At 54.5% G+C, this 18,818-nt stretch overlaps 6 protein-coding genes across 6 annotated transcripts; 5 read left to right on the top strand and 1 right to left on the bottom strand.

The window, feature by feature from the left end:
• Positions 1-239: 239 nt before the first annotated feature.
• PG986_001985 (uncharacterized protein) lies at positions 240-1,682 on the top strand (the record flags this gene model as incomplete). The annotated part of the gene is made up of 1 exon (XM_066838207.1): positions 240-1,682. One exon carries the CDS (start codon positions 240-242, stop codon positions 1,680-1,682), a length of 1,443 nt encoding a protein of 480 aa, XP_066707100.1.
• Positions 1,683-2,893: 1,211 nt separating this feature from the next.
• On the top strand, positions 2,894-3,802 carry PG986_001984 (uncharacterized protein; the record flags this gene model as incomplete). The annotated part of the gene is made up of 1 exon (XM_066838206.1): positions 2,894-3,802. The coding sequence occupies one exon, from the start codon at positions 2,894-2,896 to the stop codon at positions 3,800-3,802; it is 909 nt and encodes a 302-aa protein (XP_066707099.1).
• Positions 3,803-6,369: 2,567 nt separating this feature from the next.
• On the top strand, positions 6,370-7,076 carry PG986_001983 (uncharacterized protein; the record flags this gene model as incomplete). The annotated part of the gene is made up of 2 exons (XM_066838205.1): positions 6,370-6,774; positions 6,834-7,076. The coding sequence occupies 2 exons, from the start codon at positions 6,370-6,372 to the stop codon at positions 7,074-7,076; spliced, it is 648 nt and encodes a 215-aa protein (XP_066707098.1).
• A 3,581-nt stretch (positions 7,077-10,657) lies between these two features.
• PG986_001982 (uncharacterized protein) lies at positions 10,658-12,298 on the top strand (the record flags this gene model as incomplete). The annotated part of the gene is made up of 1 exon (XM_066838204.1): positions 10,658-12,298. The coding sequence occupies one exon, from the start codon at positions 10,658-10,660 to the stop codon at positions 12,296-12,298; it is 1,641 nt and encodes a 546-aa protein (XP_066707097.1).
• Positions 12,299-14,266: 1,968 nt separating this feature from the next.
• Positions 14,267-15,601, bottom strand: PG986_001981 (26S proteasome regulatory subunit 6B-like protein; the record flags this gene model as incomplete). The annotated part of the gene is made up of 2 exons (XM_066838203.1): positions 14,267-15,236; positions 15,306-15,601. 2 exons carry the CDS (start codon positions 15,599-15,601, stop codon positions 14,267-14,269), a joined length of 1,266 nt encoding a protein of 421 aa, XP_066707096.1.
• A 1,917-nt stretch (positions 15,602-17,518) lies between these two features.
• PG986_001980 (uncharacterized protein) lies at positions 17,519-18,094 on the top strand (the record flags this gene model as incomplete). The annotated part of the gene is made up of 2 exons (XM_066838202.1): positions 17,519-17,714; positions 17,781-18,094. 2 exons carry the CDS (start codon positions 17,519-17,521, stop codon positions 18,092-18,094), a joined length of 510 nt encoding a protein of 169 aa, XP_066707095.1.
• Between the last annotated feature and the right edge of the window lie 724 nt (positions 18,095-18,818).

The following is an 18,818-nucleotide window of genomic DNA, read 5'->3' as shown; positions in this document are numbered from 1 at the left end:
GCGAGTGCTTATGATCTCATCTCGCTTTCGCCAATTCAACTAATAAGACTAATAATACCATTGGCGCCGTCGCCCTCCTGCCACTCCCGATCCCGCGTGTCTCTATTCTATTCTACTGGAATTTTTGTCGACCTGTCCTTCTGGCTACACTCGACCACACCGCAACCATATTCCGCCAGGTTCACAGACAGGGCCGCCGCATTTTCAGGCTCGACCCGAGTCTCCGTCCCCAGACGAGCATGCCCGACTTCTCCCAGCGCTTTCGGCGCTCTAAGAAGGGCGCCATGGGACGAGCTACCTCGCCTGTCAGTGCCCCCTCCTCTGCGCGAAACTCGGCCGACGGGCAAGCGACGACGCCCGCTCGCGAAGCACCCCCGGCCCTTACCATCACAACATCGACGACGCCGCCGCGATCGAGCCACGGCACGCAAAGCGCCACCAGCTTCCATCCGCCCAAATCCCCTTTCCGCAACTTCAAGTTTCGTTCGTCGAGCAAACGAGCGCGCTCCCCTGCCCCGGCGTCGCTGGCGCAGCCGTCCAACCCTGCGATCGTGAGCCATGGCCCCGGCGGGGAGCACGAGTCCAAAGAGCGTACCGCCGGTCAGAGCGACGCCGCCAAAGTCTCCAAACAAGGGGACGCGCTCCACAAGATCCCCGCGTTCTTGAACCTGTCCGTGGTGGAGATTATGAACAATTATAGCGATATCAACTGGACGGAGGGGGAGCGGACCATGCTGGGCACTCAAGACCCCCTGGCTCATCCTCAGTATGCGCCATTGAGTCCAATGCATCGCAACCTCGACCGGTACGGCAACGTCCAACCATGGAACAACAACCGAATCAAGCTCCAAGTGCCCGAAGGCGCCACAGACTACATCAACGCTTCACCAATCGTCTTGAAATCCCCGCTGAACCCCGAAGAAAGACCACCCCATCGGTACATTGCTATGCAAGGCCCGAAAGGCAATACAACGGAGCACACATGGCGCATGGTGGCAGAACAGCTGCAAAGCCCTGCAGTCATCGTTATGCTTACTGAAACGCACGAGAAGCACATGGAGAAATGCTACCCATACTACCCGCGAGAAGTCGACGAGACAAAGGAGCTTGGCGAATCCGACGAATTTGGTGACGGTTTCCGGGCCAGTCTGAAATGTGTCTCGATGGAAGAGAAAGCTGAAGGCGCAATCGTAATGCGCCAGCTGGTGCTTCATGTCGAGGGCCGAGACGAGGACATGGTGGTCTGGCATCTCCTGTACAAGAAGTGGCCGGATTATGGAGTGCCGGCGTTGGAGGACATCGAATCGTTTTTCGAGCTCATGCGGCTGTCGCGAGCCAAGAACGCCAGCCAGGACAACCCGCGCATTGTCCATTGCTCTGCAGGCGTCGGACGCAGCGGCACTTTCATCGCACTGGAGCACCTGATGCGCGAAGTCGACTCGGGCGATCTGGAGAATTACGACGAGAAGAATGGGGGCGCGGATGCTCCGGATCTAGTTTTCGATACGGTTAACACACTTCGGGAGCAGCGGAGAATGATGGTCCAAGCCGAGCCCCAATTCCTGTTCATCTACCAGGTTCTCCGGAAGCAGTGGATGGAAAAGTACAATGTGGTCGTGGAAGACGACGAGCCGGCCTCTAAGCGATTGGAAGTTGCCCATGACCCGTTTGTGGAGGACTAGGCCTGTAGGCCGCCGGAAAGTGTGCTGAAGTTGTTACACACTCCCCATCATCACCACCCTTTGGACAGATGGGAGTCAAACACGGGCACTCCAGTACAGCCGGCGGACTATTGGGCCTTTCTACGCCATCTACCTCCTCATTCTGGAGCAGGTGTATATATTCGTTACCGGGAAGCATAAGCCCGGATTATTAGGGTTGCATTTGGCACTTTTTTCTGCCGACAAGCAAGAACGGGCCTCGTTTCACGGCCTTTGCACGAAATAGGAGTTCTGCGATGAAAAAGCAAAGATCACGTTATCTGATTGGCATTTGCATTTGAGGATCGGACAGGGAGAAATTCAGCATAGCGTGGTACAGTCGATTAGGCATGGTGATTTGGCAAGAGATGCATTTGTTATCCGATGCACGGCGATTGCATCATGAAGAGGAGCGTGTGGCATTGGTCGGTATGGTCGGAATTCGGGGAAAGCGGTTCTCTTCAGTTTTAGTTTTTCTCCTTTGCACGCACGCAAGCCTAGAGTCAAGATAGCAAGCAGATGGACGATGGACGGATTGCATGCATTTGAGATACCCCATTACGCAGCGCGGCTCGGTTCTTTCAGTCTCTTTCTCTGCGTTCTATAGAGACGGACCCGAGAACCAGGAAGAGACAGGATAATAGACACTCAGCAGAGCGAACAATGAAGACTCTGCTGACACATGTACATACACCAACTTTATCCATTTGCCACTCCATGTTCAAAGACTTTGGAGTGATTACACGGTTTGTCTTCAAGCATTCCCCCTTTTTCAGTGAACATGGCCGGATGACAGGAAATGGAAATTACCGGGGTTCCCGAGAATAGACTTATTTATGCATGCTTATCCAGGTGAACATTAAATGTTGGGAGAGAGGCGAAGCTATGCATATGTCTTTCATAGGGAAGTCAAAGGCTATTCCGTCGTTTCGCCATTGACAAATCACTGCAGCTATGGCGTCACGAAAGCGATGGCGGGGTAGGACGGATGATGAGGAGAGAGTTGCACTTACATAAGTACGTGTATGCATGTCGATGAAAACACCTGATACTAACTTTTTAACTACCTGCGTTCGTCTTGTAATATAATATATCACTCTTCCACAAGACTCGCGATCATATATTGCTTGGACAGTGTTGAGAAGAACTAGGTATATAAGCTCAAATTCGTACCAATCTTCGATATAAAGACAATGCCCAACCCCAAGGCTCAACCGGATCTCCTGAAACTCGGCGAGCGGCTCCTGACCCAGGGCCCCGTCAAGACGCTGCGGACCCCGAAGCGCGTCCGGATCCAGCTCGACAGCACCGTCGTCGCCGACACCACCTCGGCGCTCTACGTGTGGGAGCACGAGTACTACCCCTTCTACTACGTGCCTCTTTCGACGTTCCGGGAGGGAGCCCTCAAGCCGAAAGAGGACGAAGAAAACGAGAAAGCAGCACCATCTTCATCGCCTTCTTCTGCTCCGTCTCCTTCCTTCTACGTCGCTACGCTCACCGCAGGCGCAGGCGCAGGGGGCCAGAGGACCACCACGGACCGCGTCCTGGTCTTCAGCCAGGACCTGCCGCCCAACAGCGCGGCGCGCGGCCTCGCGGGCCTGGCGCGCGTCGAGTTCTCGGCGCCAGGGGCGGCGTGGTTCGAGGAGGACGAGCGCATCTACGTGCACCCGCGCGACCCGTACAAGCGGATCGACATCCTGCCGTCGACGCGGCCGGTCCGCGTCTTCGTCGAGGGCCGGCTCGTGGCCAGCGCGCCGTCGTCGATGCATCTGTACGAGACGGGGCTGCCGGTGCGGTACTACCTGCCGGCCACGGCCCTGGCGGCTACCGATGACGGGCTGGGGCTCGTGCGGGAGAGCGGGACGACGACGCAGTGTCCGTACAAGGGGGAGGCGAATTACTACTCGGTCGTCTTGCCGCCAGGAAAGGGGGAAGGAAAGGGGGAGGGGGAGGAGACGGTGGTCAAGGACGTGATTTGGTATTACCGGACGCCCACCCATGAGAGCGCGCGGGTCGCGGGGCTTCTCTGCTTCTACAACGAGAAGGTGGACATCGAGCTGGACGGGAAGATGCTGGAGCGGCCCACGTCCATCTTTGCATGAGACCGGGGTGTGTGATTACCTGGGCGTTGATTAGCCGCCAGAGCAAGATTGAAGTTGGTGTTTCTCGAGTCCAATACATACATATAATTGGACCACATTATTGGGAGATGAGTCAAAGACTCGACTCCTTGTCCACTTGTATGCATGCATGCCCTGCTTGGCATGGTTGTACTAACTGCCATGCGAACACCGTATACGTGAGGCGAAGACAGGTCACGTAGTTCTGCTGCACATCTTTAGGAAATCTATCAGTCAGAGCTGACGAAGCAAGGCCACAGGAGCGGCGATCATGGGGGATAAGCACGCCAAAGAGAGAAATAAGCATGGCAGAACACAACGAGACTGAGCTCTGCGTAAGACGACCCATTCCAGTATGAATCTCACGGCATCCGGGTAAATGCAAAGAACGAGAACCACATCCACACCCAGACACACCGGGGACCAAATACCCTGGGGCCGGGAGAACGACGACGGCATTAGCGGGCCATTCCAAGGAATGTGGCCGAACATGGTCGTTGTTCAGTTTTAACCTCCCGGCCCGCCAGGAGGTGGTAATTGTACATACGACGTACATTACGACAGATAAGCTAGTTGAGATGAAGTCGGATAACGCTGGTTTCTCGTGGCTAAATAGATTAATCAAATGACATTGTCGTCGCACACCACCCCCCTGCTAGCCTGCCTGCTTGCCTTGCCTGCCAGCCACCCGGCCGGAGATACACGACTCGGATAGGGGACGAACTGGTTCATTGCAGATCTTGGGTTCTCAAGTCCCTTTCCCCGAAGACTGACATGACCGCATTTTTGCTTACTATTCGAGCTGCATGCATGTGCGGGAGATGCGGACCTATACCCAGCTGGGTATCGGCGGCCAAGACGGAGAAATAAAGGAAAAAAGCGAGTAAGTACTGCTGGGATAGAGGACTTACTACTCCGTCCTCTAGTGTAGATACAGTCTGCCGAGCCGACCAAGCTTTCCTTACATCGGAGAGAAAAAAAAGCGATAGATACTGTACATGGACCTAGTTTACATACCAGTCGTAACGCTAGGGCGACCCGAGTAGCCTTGATTCCCCCCTGGCTAGAGATGCAAGGCTCCGCAGCGGTGGCTGGCGGCGAGCTACTGATCGGAGGTAGGGAGGGGGAGAGAGAGAGAGAGAGAGAGAGGGAGGGACCCCTACATGTTTCGAAGGGAGCACGACATGGACGGCTCGCGGCGCATCGACGAGAATTTTGAGGTTGCGCGAGCCGTCTCGCACACAGTCGTGCCAGAAGTCGTGTTATGATGTTTGACGAGTTCATCCTCCCATTATAGATTGGAGCGCGCCCAGGGTCGTTGCTGGGTTGCATTCTTTTCCCGCGTGTGGCACGTGTTCCACCTGTTGACCACGCCTGGCTGGGTTCGATGCAATCGCCTTTTTCAGCTGGCGAAGATGGCCGAGAACTGGGGCTCGGGTTCCCCAGATTCAGCGCGTCGGTACGATGTCTGCCTGGTAATTGCTTGATGGATTTCGGAAGTACATACTGCCCATACAATACTTATTTCTGGCCTACCGCTTATAACAGACTTATTATTCAAGACAGCAGGTGCTGTATTCTGTACCTACCTATGTACCCCATCCGTGCTCTGAATGTCGTTACAAGAGCGACGAACGGTCGACTGCTCGTTTTCTTTTCCTCCCATCTGAAGTTGGGCTCATTTTCCTCCCCCCACCCATCAGCCCGGCCTTTCTGGATATTGACAGCTTCTGGGATGGTTCTAGCTGGCTTCTGTGGACAGTGGACACCTTGGCTGTGGAGCCGCCGAGTCTTTTTCGGGTTCTGCCAGTTCATCTCATCAAAAGTCATTCCACCGGCCGGCCGGTTGGGCGCGCTCGCGGGTTTGGCCACGCGGTGAAAAGGACACCAGCAGAAGCTAATAAAATGGAGTAACCTGGCCAGCCCCCGATCATCGCTGCATGTGATGGCACAGCTCGAATGTCGGGCAGGTACAAGTAGGTGGGCAACAATAGAGAATTCACCGCGAATGGGCGTGTATCGAAGTACTCGCGGTTACCACCACTGTTTTCCCCACGCATTTCAAAGCAACGAAGAGCCGTGAGAAATACGATAAAAAAATAAGGGAAGTAGTCTGCTCCAAAAGGAAAGTATACTTCTATTTTATCTTGATATCTACCTTCCAATGTGGTAGCGTTGCTGTACGTTGAAACTAATAGTCGGGTTTGCAGTAAATTCTTTTTCTCACCCACCTGTCCGGCACTGAATCGGACAGCAGGACACTAGCAGCGTGCTACGGCTCTAGTTTACAGGTACTAGCCTGCCTGTGCTACATGTGCCGCAGGGCTACCAGGGCCACAGCTACATTGATACATTGAGGGTAAGTACTTGGGGTGGAGTTGATGAAATAAAAAAAGCTGCAAACTGCGTTTCTTGGTGGCCACTGCAATCAATTCCTGGGCCGAGATGGAGACATGTAGACAGAATGAGGAATTCCGTCGCTGCCGCCATGTGCGTGCCATAAAGACGCAGCCCACATATTTCAAAAAGTGACAGCTCGCTGGAGCATCATGAGGGCACTTGGAGGGCCAGTTCCTAAAATGCAAAGATGGTGCGCATGTTCGTCCCAATCTGGCCTGCTGCGTAAAACTGGAGACGGCTACCACACTGGCAGTCAGACTACCGATTTTGCAGTTCCCACCCAACCACCACCCCAGCATTGGCGAGCGAGCGCTTGCGCTCTACCTGCGTGGCATGGCATGGCATGGCATAGCATGGCATTGCCGGACACCTGGACCTTTCCCGCCGAACCGAGGGCCGGCCTTGCGAAAGCGATGTCGCTTCGTTGCCCCAACACGGCCTGGCATCAACGTACATACCAAAAACCCCAGCCAAGAGACACGGAAATGAGGAGAGAATGCTGGGTACCCGTCCCGAGGCTGGACAATGATGACATTGGAACTGATGGAGAAGGCGTATATGCGCATAATCCACGGGAAAGTACAGATGTTTTGAGGGGGCTTACAAGTTACAGTGGACAAGGAAGACCGTGCATAACGCCCGGCTAGCGGCAGATGCAGCCAAGCTGTGGTTTTGGACTGATCACGAAGTTCCAGACACGGAGATGGAGGTTTCTTTGACTCCTCTTCCGCCTGCAGGAAATTGGGAGGGAGAACCGGCTCCTAGCCTCGTCGAGGCTGTTGCTGCTGTGGAGAAACAAGCACGATCATCTTCTGCTCTTCATCGATTCAATGAGCAGACCACGAAGGCTGCTTGATCGGCTCACTTTCAATCGACTTGCGGGGGTTGATTGGACGGTATTGAGAGCTTGTCTGTCCAACATCATGGCCATATACCGACTACGGACCGGTGAAGATCTGATTATTGAAAGAACGAATGAAACCATCTCTTTGCGGTGACAATCGAGATCTTGTCAGCTTGGGACCTCCCCGGTTATTATATTAACCCCTCGAACACGATTCGCTGTCTGGCAAGTTGGTTGTATTAGTAGGGGTTGGAGCCGAGTAGCGGAGCTGGGGCAACCTGGGCCGGATTCTCGCCCCCCTGAAGCCATTCCGACATTTTCCACCCTCCCGCATCGCTTGCGACGAGTAATCAGCTATACACGCTGTAGTGCCCGTGTACGTACGCCTCAGCTGTTTGCATCTCGGCCAGACACACCCATGCAGGCATACCCGCGTGCCATTTACCGTGTAAGATGAAAGTCCGGTTCGTTTTCTCTTTCATTCGGCCCTGTTTCGCGTCGTCCTTGTAGTGCCCGCCCCAACTCCGAACGCTTCTGATGCCCCATTGCGGACAACCTCCCTCTTCGCTCCCAATAATCTGCAACGAGACACCTGCATGGGTGGATAAGTATACGTATGCACACAAGCGCTGCCTCTCTTCATGGTCGACGCCTTGGGTATCATTGACCTCTCAAAGTGTCTGGTATGGGTGATACGTATAAGTATATAGAACTTTAATATGTGAGTATTGGCATATTGGTACGAGGTGGCCCCAGCAAGCAAGTCATCATCATCCACAATGTTCTAGACCTATGATATATATATAAGCACATGGCCAATATCAACCCAGGAATTGGTAGCTGCTGCTCTCCCCCATACCTCTCTCCTCCTCCCGTCGGTGCATGAGACTGCGGCTCTGTCCACTCAGCGTCAGTGTCACCTTTCTGTCTCGATCGTTTTCGACAGACTGGACACCATCGTCTAGTACCGCCGCAGAGAGCCGGCGTGCTGACTGACATAAACCTTAATCGAACGATACGAGCGTGCTTGGCTGCTCGAATCCTCTCAAACCGTCTGATTGTTTTTGGTAGTTCGTATGCCCGTCTTCACATGTCTCCTCTCCTACAGTACCACTACACTCTACCACTACAGCACCTACTAGGACGGCACCTAGTTCCTACCTGCATGTACATATCTGGACAAATATATCGGGCACCCAGCCCACCCACGAAACAAACTGGCAAAACTCTTTCCATTGCCCGCTGACTCGAGCACTTTTTCCAACAGCAGCCTCCTCTTCTCATCTCTAACCCAAACAAACCCCTCGTCCTGGGCGTGTTTATTACGTACAACGACACCCACCGCGAAGACCCCTGGACCCGTTTACGAGTCTGACGGCGAGATTCTGCTAGCGATTAAGAGGGGTCGAGTGGGCCGTTCTAGCACCGCCATCGAAAACCCAAGCGCCGAGTCGCCGGTACATCTCTGTTGGCCTTTTTTTTGGCAGGGGAGGGGAAGATCGGAGGTGCTGGGCTGGGCCATTGGCAAATGGAATCTGTCTGATTGGAATTGGAGGGACACTGGATGCTGGCCACAGAACCCCACCATCCCGCCAGAGCGCACACCTGTCCGACAACTTGCGCGCACCAGATCGCCGGGCACGACTTTTTGGGCAGCCAGGTTAGAAAGCTAGAACCCAGGCCCGTCCGGTGTCAGTCCATACTATCTAGTCGAGCCCCGGGGGCATTGCCGGAACTTAATTAAGAGTAGGCGCGGCACTATTCCCTACAACAGGCAGTGGTCGAATCCAGGGCAGATCCTGGGAGAAACATTTCTGGGGACCGACCGACCCAGGATCCAAGCAATAATCAAAGAAAAAAAACAAGCCGGTGTCTTTTTTTCCTTCTTTTTTTCTCTCCTACCCCGTCCCTACCTATTTACTAAATAGGCATCGGAAACTGTTTTGGGTGGGGAGAGGAGCCCAAGAGACAAGGTACGAAAAGGAACGAGCTATTACCGACTAAAATCATCATATCTCGCATTGCATTACATATTGACCTACGCTCACTCGCTCGCACCTCTTTCGCCCGTGGTTGCTTCCTCCACCAGCAGCAGCACCACCACCACCGCCATACCATCCACATCCGACCCGGCTTTCCTCGCTCTCCCTCGTTCGCACTTCGCACCGCTGACCGATCACGACCCCCTTGTTTGGGAGGAGAAGGAGGAAAGGGAGTGCGAAGAAGTGTGCACAAAACGGGGTTGTTTTTGGGGTCTGAGATACTTTGGGGTCTGAGATACCCGGCAATCACACGCCCGCCCAGCCATTGATCGACCATAACTCTCTGCATACCGACTTACACACATATCTGCACCTACACCTACATACGCTTACCACCCACAATCCGGCCCAAATCCAACCCTCAAGCCCAACCGGTGAAGGCGGTCTGCAGGCTGAGAAGCGGAGGATTTCTAAGGGAAACGCGAACGGCGAAGAAGCAAGTAAGACAGGCGCAATCTTACACGTCCACCCTCCAATTCAATCGCGGTCGCTTATGCGCTGGCAAGCAGGCGGTCACGACGGAGGAGATTCGAAGAAGGAAGAAACAAGCACAAGGTCGATACGGAGGGCGCCGCCTCTTATTCTTATTTCTTATCCTTGCCTGCATCAGTCACGTCGCCGACTTATCGAATCCTCCCAATCGGATAAGGCGCGTGCGAGCAGGCGGCCTACAGTAACAACCACCACCTGCGACCAAAAAAAGAACCAGCGGCCGACGTCATGGCTTCCATAGTAAGTAACCATGTCTGATTTTGGAGGCTTCTGATTTGATCTTTTCTTGCCTCCCCCACGCAATAAATGCTACATGCCAGTGGTCTCTTCCTCTTTTTCACCGCCTCGAACAAGGCGGCCGTAACGGCACTTGATTGATTGATGTTCTGACGTTCCCTTTTCCCCCACGCCACGTTGCGCCCTTGTCACCGTCACCGTCACCTCCAATCCCAAAGGCCCACGGTCTCTTGGGTCGTCCAGCCTAGCCTGTTAGCCTGTCTCGTCGCTTGTGCTCACCTCATTTTCTTTTCTGGTGTCTTGAGCCAATCTGACGGCACGGCGCGAGGCGTGTGCGCGCCGTCTCACCTGCACTTGCTGCTATGGCGCATTTTATTGCTTGCCCCCCCTACCAGGCTTATTGCTTACTCTCACAAGAGCAAGTCATTGGGGGGAAGCAGCAGATCTTTGGGGGTCAGGATGAGCCAAAAAGACGAGAAATTGGAAATGCAGCTCTTCCCACCCTGGACCCGGCTGGCCTTGGCCTCCCTGGCGCGGATGAGGTCCCGGAAGCCTGTCGCGTTTCAACCTCGACGATTCCCGTCTCCTTCCTATTGCCGTTTGGTGTGTTGTTTGACACCAACGCACCGATCGTTGGCAACGGATCCCTTTGATTGATTGACCCAGTGGTCGGACATGCCCTAGAATCTAAAGAATGTTCCACGTCTGACAGGGCTCTTCTTCAACACATTTATATGATCTGATCTATGCCCCCCTTCACTCCCCCAGCATGCCTGGACGCTCAACTGCCCAAACACTCTTGTCACCTCGTAGTTGTTCGCCATGGTGGTCACACACCGACCGCCTACTTCGGACCCTTTACTGACATCACACATCCAGCTTTGCTTGGCGCATTACTGCGATCTGCATGGCCCGACCCCTCTAATGGTGACCGAAGGCCTCCCGGTCCCATGTTCCCATTGTTACGATGATCGCCTGGACCAGGGTCGCCCGCAGACTAGCGCGGCCGCCGCTTCGCAACCCAACAACGTGACTGACGCTATGCGCAAGATGCATTTGACGGCATCGCGGAGTACGAGTTTACCAGCCTCGGAACAGGAAGCGCAGCGCGCAGCCGTACGGCGCACATCATCGAAACTGTCTACGAGCAAACAGGCCGTTCCGGCAACCTCGGCCATAGAAACGCCGCCGCAAAGCCCGCGGAAAGCGCCAGAGGCACCGTCGTCACATGACGCGCATTCAAGAACCGACCCGAACTTCCGGCGCACTTACGACCCCGACGTAACCAAAAGTGCGAGCCCCTGCCAGAACTGCGCGCTCACGCTCCCAAAGCGCCAAGAAAGCAATGGCAGCCGCGAGCAAGATAAGAAGGGTAACTCTCAAGCCGAGATGCGTGGCCCGACTCTGCGTACCCGAACACCTTATGCTCGTGTCTACGGTGGCTCGAGCAGGGATACAAGCCCGCCCAACTCGAATCCGCAATCATCATGTGCATCAGACGAAGAGGACGTCGAGTGCTCACCCACGGATGTTACATCGCGCCCCCCTGCAGCGCTCCGCCGCCCTGAGACTTCAGCATCGCAGTCGAGCGTTTCTTCCAAGTCGAGCCTCCAGTCGCACACGCACTACCTCGACTACACGAGCACGCATGAGCCCCAAATAGCCAATACCTACTCCATTGTGAGGGCTTCATGTTTGCGCACTCTTTCCTTCGAGACCCTGCCTCGTAGGCCGGAGCATGCGTCCAACTACTCCGCCTCTATGAGCAACCCGGCTGTCAACGCCATGCCCTCTGCGCCTCTCTCCCCTTTCGCGCCATCGTCGTCTGCCGCACTATCCCACCATAATGCGCCGGCGTCGCAGTCGTCAGGTGGCCCAATCTTTTTCGGTGACCCGCTTGCTGGCTACACGACAGCCTTCATCTTCCGCATACCTGACCGCCACGCACGAGGTAGGCGGCGGGTTTACGCCTTTTTGGCGCTGTCGACCCATCGGGAACGCGTCGCTATGAAGGCCTTCAACTTCCTCGCCTCCAAGTTTCAGGAGCTCGCGGACTGGATCGTGAGGCTTGCCGAACTAGAGGCCGAGCGCGAGCGCGAACGCGAGGAGGGAAACTCGCCGATTACCAGTCTTCAGTCCCAGTATACTAATGGGAGCCAATACGGCAGCGGCAGAGGTGGCGACGCACCCGGGCCCCGGGATAGCGGTATTGGCCTGGGTGGAGGGTCCTTTGACCGCGAGAAACCGGCGGATCGAGATAGCGGGAGCAGCTTCTTGACGGGCGGTAGTCGAAGCGGTTTTATTCAGCGCATGGGCAGTATGGGCGGTTCAATGGGCCCCGGTGGATTCGCTCCCAAGGCGCGCGGCCTGGCGGAGTTGGTCGGTCTGCCGGATTTCTTCATCGAGTTGCACGCTAAGTTCGTGACGCTCCTGCTAGAACTGTCCGTCGTGATGGGGTCCTAGGCGTATGCGATGTTGGGGTGTAGGCTTTCTGTAATGAGGAGACGGGCAGGATCTGAGACGAATTAGAAGGATGTAGAGGAGGATATACCCAGATTTGATGGTGTTCGAGAAGACGCGAAGATACCCAGGTGTGCGGATGGGCGAGGAGAGAGATATGTCCGGTTTGGACTGTCATCAGTGGTCAGGCCACATGGTCTCGACCTTGCGAGGCGGAAGGTGGAAGTCGGCGAGAAGAGAGCCGCGTTTAACCCAAATTTTGGGTGCGCATTTGTACGATTATTCCTGGTCTGTTTGTGTTTTTTATGGCCCATCCAAGGCCTTGCGTTGGCGTTACCAGAGGGAAGACCCGGCTCACAGTAAAGGAGGTCCGAGAACGACAAGGGGCATGGGATGGATGGAAATGGGAAACAACAAAGACACTTACTAGAGTGTGTCTACCTGTCTGCATTGGGGTAGCAGCAGGGAATGATATTATTGCTGGCCTCACGGCCATACCGCCCCTCGGAGGCGACGAAAGGTTGGAAGACCCGATGCGGGGGGTTGAAGGCCAGAGAGGCATTCCGCCGATATCTCGGCGAGCTGGGGCTTCATTGAACCACATAATGACGACGCGGATGTTGACGATATGGGATAGGATGTAACTGGGTTACGTTTTCCTCCCTTTGAACCTTGTACCCGATGGTCTTTTGTACAATAGAGCGAGCAAGAGAAGTGGAAGAGAGAGCGGGCGTGGGAGATGAAAAACACAAGTTTGCCCAGTTGGTATTTGCTGTGAACAAGAAGATGACGGGGATTTTTCCTTCTGCTTTTCGGTGTTTGCTCCAGCACTCCCAGCACCTACCTATTATCATCTACTTACCGTTTGCTTCTCCCAAGAGGATGGGAGAGGGAGGAAAACAAACAAAGGGAAAGGGAAAGGGAAAAACAACAACGGGGGAAATCACCACGTACGGATAATATGGCTAGAAGAGACAAAAAGCAACAAACTAATTCCAACCCATGACAACGATTGCTCGAGTTATATGTATGCAACAATATGTCACGGAACTGATGTGCTTGGCTTGCGTGCTTCGCTGCTTTGATTGCTCCTGTCGCTTTGCTTGCTACTGACTGACTGACTTGGCCGAATCCACGCACCTCCCCACCGGCATGACTAAACGCAATGGCGATCTTGCGCGATGGCGTGGTGACCTTGAGGGAACGTGACGCAACCAAGAAAACCGCCTGGCGAACTTGGTGGGAACGGTTCGAGAACGAAGAGAGTCGCTGGGATGACGTGATTTGGCGTGCTCCATTGTTGGAAAAAGTCTAAATAATGACAGTGTTTCCAACCCTCTCTTGGCCGTGGGAGAAACAAACGAACATATTGGGACCGGTATTGGAGAACATACTGCACAACGCACGATGGAAAGTACACAGGGAGGGTTATTGTCTCGTCTTTATGTGGTTTGCTTGCTCCTATATAGGGAATTATACGCATGGCTTGATGTGAAGGTAGGGGGTTGCTCTCCAAGCCCCCCGATCTCGGCGCATGGGCTGAATACTAGGAGCCACTTTGCATACTCGGAGACCCGTGAGCACTGACTGACCCAGGGGTCTTGTCGTGCCGTCGAGGGTGGGGATAGCAAGAACATAGGTCTTGGACAATGCAATGGTTTGTTGTGCCTTTATTATGAAGGGATGCATAGTGCTGCTGCTGCTGGCATAGTGAGTGTCACGGGTAGCAAGTATAAGACAAGGAACCAAAAATATGGGAAAACAAATCGATCGTCTCATGAATGCGTAGATATTGTACAGTGTACAGTTTTGATAAAGCACCGGCAACCCCAGTTGGCCTTGTAGACTGGTGCTTGATACTAGTCTATGACTCCGTTTGCATCCCAACACCGACTCCATGAGAGCTTGCCCTTGCGAACTCTTCTGGGAGAGCCCGATCCAGATCCCCCAAAACATACGGCGCGCCAGCCTTTATTTGTAGAAGTCGAACTTGTTCTCGTCACTCGTGCTCTTGACCTGGCTCGAGTAGGCGTCTTCCAAGTCGACTTGAATAATGTTATAACGGTTCTTGCGTACCGCACGCAGGCCGGCCTCCTGCATGATGGCAGCAATGACAGCACCGCTGAGCGGATCGTTGCGGGTGATTAAGCTGTCAAGATCCACCTCGGGCGCCAAGCTCATCTTGCTGGCAATGGTTGAGAAAATTAACCGCCTCTCTCGGCGATCGCGCAAACTGGGGAACTCGATCTTTCGGTCCAGACGACCAGGACGCAGCAGGGCGGGATCCAGGGTGTCGGCACGGTTGGTGGCCATGATGACCTTGACGTTGGAGGTCTGGTCGAAACCGTCCATCTGGTTCAGCAACTCCAGCAGGATACGCTGGACTTCTCGGTCGGCACCGGTCTGGGCGTCGAATCGCTTCGTGGCAATGGCATCAATCTCGTCGATGAAGATGATGGCAGGCGAGTTCTCACGGGCCATGCGGAAGACGTCACGGACCATGCGAGGACCCTCACCCAGGTATTTCTGGACGAACTCGGAACCAACCACACGGATGAAGTTGGCCGTGGTCGAGTTGGCGACAGCCTTGACCAACATGGTCTTACCCGTTCCGGGAGGTCCGTAGAGAAGCACGCCGCGCGGAGGGTCGATACCAATCTGCTTGTAAAGGTCGAAATGTGTCAGAGGCAACTCAACGGCCTCGCGGATCTCTTGCTTTTGCATATCCAGGCCACCGACATCTGCGTACGTCACATCGGGCTTCTCGTCAGCGCCCAGCATGGCGATGGAAGAATCGGCCTCCGGAGGCAGGATATCGACAAGGGCGTTCGAGTGGCGGTGGAGGGCCACAGACGATGAAGGCTTCAGCTTCTCGCGGTCCAGCGTCGACAGGATGCGCACGACATAGTTAGAGCCGGTACTGGATTGCACAATGCCGGTGCTGTCCCAGAGGTCAGTAAATTATCAATGTAGCAGCGGGGTGCCCGAGCAGCTTGATGGGCAAACGTACCTTTGGTCGATAGCCTCCATGAACTGGCCGATGACCAGCGGCACACTCTGGATGCGCTTGATCTCCTCCTGGGCGCGGACGAGCTCCCTCTTCAAGCTTCGCTGCTCATCCTTGATGTACTCCTCCTGCAGCTGGATGTACTCCAGATGCCTTTGCAGCTTCTTCAATGTGCCGTATTCGTCGTCTCCTTGTGATGACAAGCCCTCGATGTTCTCGACATTGGGGATTGTGGAGGGGGTGGGCTTGTTGTGAGGTGCCACGGTGTTGGCCGGGTTTTCTACGGCGACGTCGCCCATCTTGGCTGGTTTTGATTACTCGACCGAGAGAGTGGGACGAGAAAGATTGGTGGTGCTCGTTCTTGGTCGAGATCGAGCTTTCGTCGCCTCCAAGTTCGCTACTTGATGGAGGATTCGTGGTCGCCGGGCTGGGTAGAGATGGATGAGAACAGGTGCTGATGATGCTCGATGATGAGGTAACGTTGAGGTGTGGATGGCAATTGCCTGGCCCGACCTCTGGGAGCTCAGGGAAGCTGGTGGATACAAACGCGCCAGCCTTTCAGCCTGGTCTTGGCATTACAGGTGCAAGTGGCCAGTGCCCGCTGCACAAACATTATGCAACTACTAGTCTCATTACTTTATGCAATCACTATCTCATCATCGTCTCAAACATGAACAGCAGATCAACCTTACGTCGTCGTTTATCAGGCCATCTACTTGGCTGCAACACTAGCTTCGTTGCTTCCACTGTTTCACCGTGTGCAGCTTTTTCTGGCTACAGTACAATCAATCAGTTGCTGCTAGTTGCTACACAGCCAGGCAGGCAGCCAGGATGCTAAAGCAAGCTGGCTTGCCCGCAAGGATATCAGCATCTCTCGACATCGCGCATCGAGTCGTCCTTCATCCCGGCCGAACATCCTAATCGATTGGCTGGCAGTGCCCCAAACAGCCAGGGCGAGCGACGTTTGTCAATATGAGGCTTGAGCTGGCTAGCTGGGCTGGCGTGTTTGTATATGCGGAACAGGCTCCGTTATCGCCCGACTGGTATAAGAACATCCCCAAAGTGCCCCACCGGCCAGGGAAGTCTGATGCATTACCGGAACAGTAACTTTGTGGGGTCACTACTGCAATAGTTGAGCTCCCGATCGTCCATCCACTCTTATTAACCTCAAGGCAGGCAGGCAGGCAGGCAGGCAGGTCTGGCATGTAGGTATGATCCTGACATGATCAACGGACTGGAGCTGGATTGAGTGTTCTAGCCAGGCTGGCCAGGCTGCAGCCTTTTCAACTGATCTGTAGAATCCAGGTTCGACGTAGGCAGGCAGTACTAAGTAGATAGAGGCCAGCGCCATAGATACATGTACCTACACAAGCTTCATATACCCGAAAACGGCTGTGGGCATCCTCTGTCTGCCTAACAAACTGGATTGAGAAGTTGATGCATCCCTCTGAACAACCTTAAAACCTCCACAGCATAATCCAGCCTGTAACAAGCGGCACTCGACATACATTCCCCATCATCAGCCACGGTGTGTGTGTCACAAGCGACCTCGCACCCTCAATGAAGTCGAACCGCGCCAACCTACATGCGGGCCAACCGACAAATGAGCTTGTCAGTTCACCCGTTCTCCCAACCCAATAGCGAGGGCCAGCAGGTTAAGGCGACCCCTGTGCCTGTTTGATGTCCATACAGTATTGCTGCTACCGTACATGTACCGTACCGCTAGCCCATGCTCGGCCCATACTGTAGCCCATTTGATTCGATGCTGCCATCTGGCTGCCATTTGACTCATGCCGATGTGCAAGTGACACCCGCCCGTTGATTAACTCCCCATTCCCTCTTCTGAGGTATCCCAACCTAACAGCGAACCTTACCTTCAACTTCCTCAGAACATCTCGAAACCTGACAAGCCAGCCTGATGGTAGGGGTTTCGAACCTCAGGATATTCATCTGTCTAGAGCTGCCCGTGGTCTAAGGTCGTCGTTATACTACCATCCAATTCACCGCCTCACCCCGCCTTCCTTCCTTCGGCGCCCGTCCGTCTCAAGTGTGTCATTTGTATTCGTCTCTTATCAGCAGCACCAGCCAATCTGATTCTTTGCCGTTGTCGTCGTTCGCGGACCACAACCACTGTACTGTACCACTGCCTGCCACCACTTGTTCAATTATTGCTACTACAGCAACTACGAGCACTACAAGCCTGCACATCCGCCATCATGTCGTCGTCGATCGCCATCCCTGCTCCCCGCGGGGTTTCGGGGTTCGAGCAGAGCCGGAAACCCACGAGCTCGTCGTCGGCATCATCCTATGCCAGCTCGTCCCCGCAGACGCCTGGGTCCAGTAAGGCCTCGTCGCCCTCGCAGACTTCGGACAAGGCCAGAGTCCTGCACCAGCGGCGACCAAGCCTTCTCAGTATGTCATACCACCACATTCTTCAGTGCTGCGTCTTCTGGGGGCTCTTGCTAACGGTTTGGTTAGGCACCGCCTTCTGCCAGGACGAGTGCACCGTCATCAATATCGGCGACCCGGATGGCCCCCCCCAGATTGGTACGTCGACCCCCGCCCCACCTCCAGATGGAACCCTTTTGGAGTCAAGTCGCATCGTGCTAATCAGCCACCTCACATATCTGCAGATCTCCTACCTGTCGTCGAGCCAAGGGTTTGCATGGAATCCCGAAATCTTCCTTCCCTCGTACGTCGATTGCGAGTACACCCCGTTAGAAAACCGACGGGAGCCGGTGCATGAGATCCGCCTGAGCGACGAGGAGGTCCGGAACATGCTCCCGCAATGAGCCCGCTCGGGAAACGTGTACGAGGGAGGGGTGTCTGTCTGTCTCTTCGACTTTGGAGCCATGATTTGCGCTGTTAGACTGCATTTCTCGCAAGACCCGATCTTTCCACGATAAAGGCCCTCTCGGCTTTGGCGTTTTTGGTTGCGCTCCCACTTCCCTTCGCATTCCTGGATGAGTCCCGTACGACGATTACGCAGGCGACTTGATTTTACCAACTGATTAGTGGAGTCAATCACGGAACTTAGGGGTCGCTACACGCGCCGTTTGATTTTGAGAAGGAGTAGGATTGGGCAGGGCAAGGCAAGGCAAGGCAAAGCAAGGACATGACAAGGAGGCGGAGTCCGGCGTTTCTCTGTTACCATACCGCGGAAAGGTTTATATGTGTTATTCTATTGCGATTCTACTCTACTTCTTGTTCCTCTTATTTGGAGCCTGGTCCAGGGGATGGGAAAGTCTTCCGCAGGGTTGTGCGTCCTAGGGATAAATCCTGGCAAAACGGCGCCTGCACTGGACATGTTACATAGGTACAATAATCACCTGATTCTATCAAGATCCTGCTCTCACGACCTCGAGCCTTCCAGATTTTCTGTAGCTGTCTAGCTGGCACTTTGGGCCTCACATTATCGGGGCACAGGCGGCATTCGGCCCAACACTTGGTCATGTTGGTGCTGGCTGCGTTGCGGCCAAATCCGGCGTGCCATCCGACTCAACCGACCGATGAGAC

The sequence above is a fragment of the Apiospora aurea genome, assembly GCF_038362705.1.
Source record: "Apiospora aurea strain CBS 24483 chromosome Unknown utg000001l_segment0_segment0, whole genome shotgun sequence".
In the NCBI taxonomy this organism is placed as follows: domain Eukaryota; kingdom Fungi; phylum Ascomycota; class Sordariomycetes; order Amphisphaeriales; family Apiosporaceae; genus Apiospora; species Apiospora aurea.
This window is presented reverse-complemented; position numbering and strand designations above follow the sequence as displayed.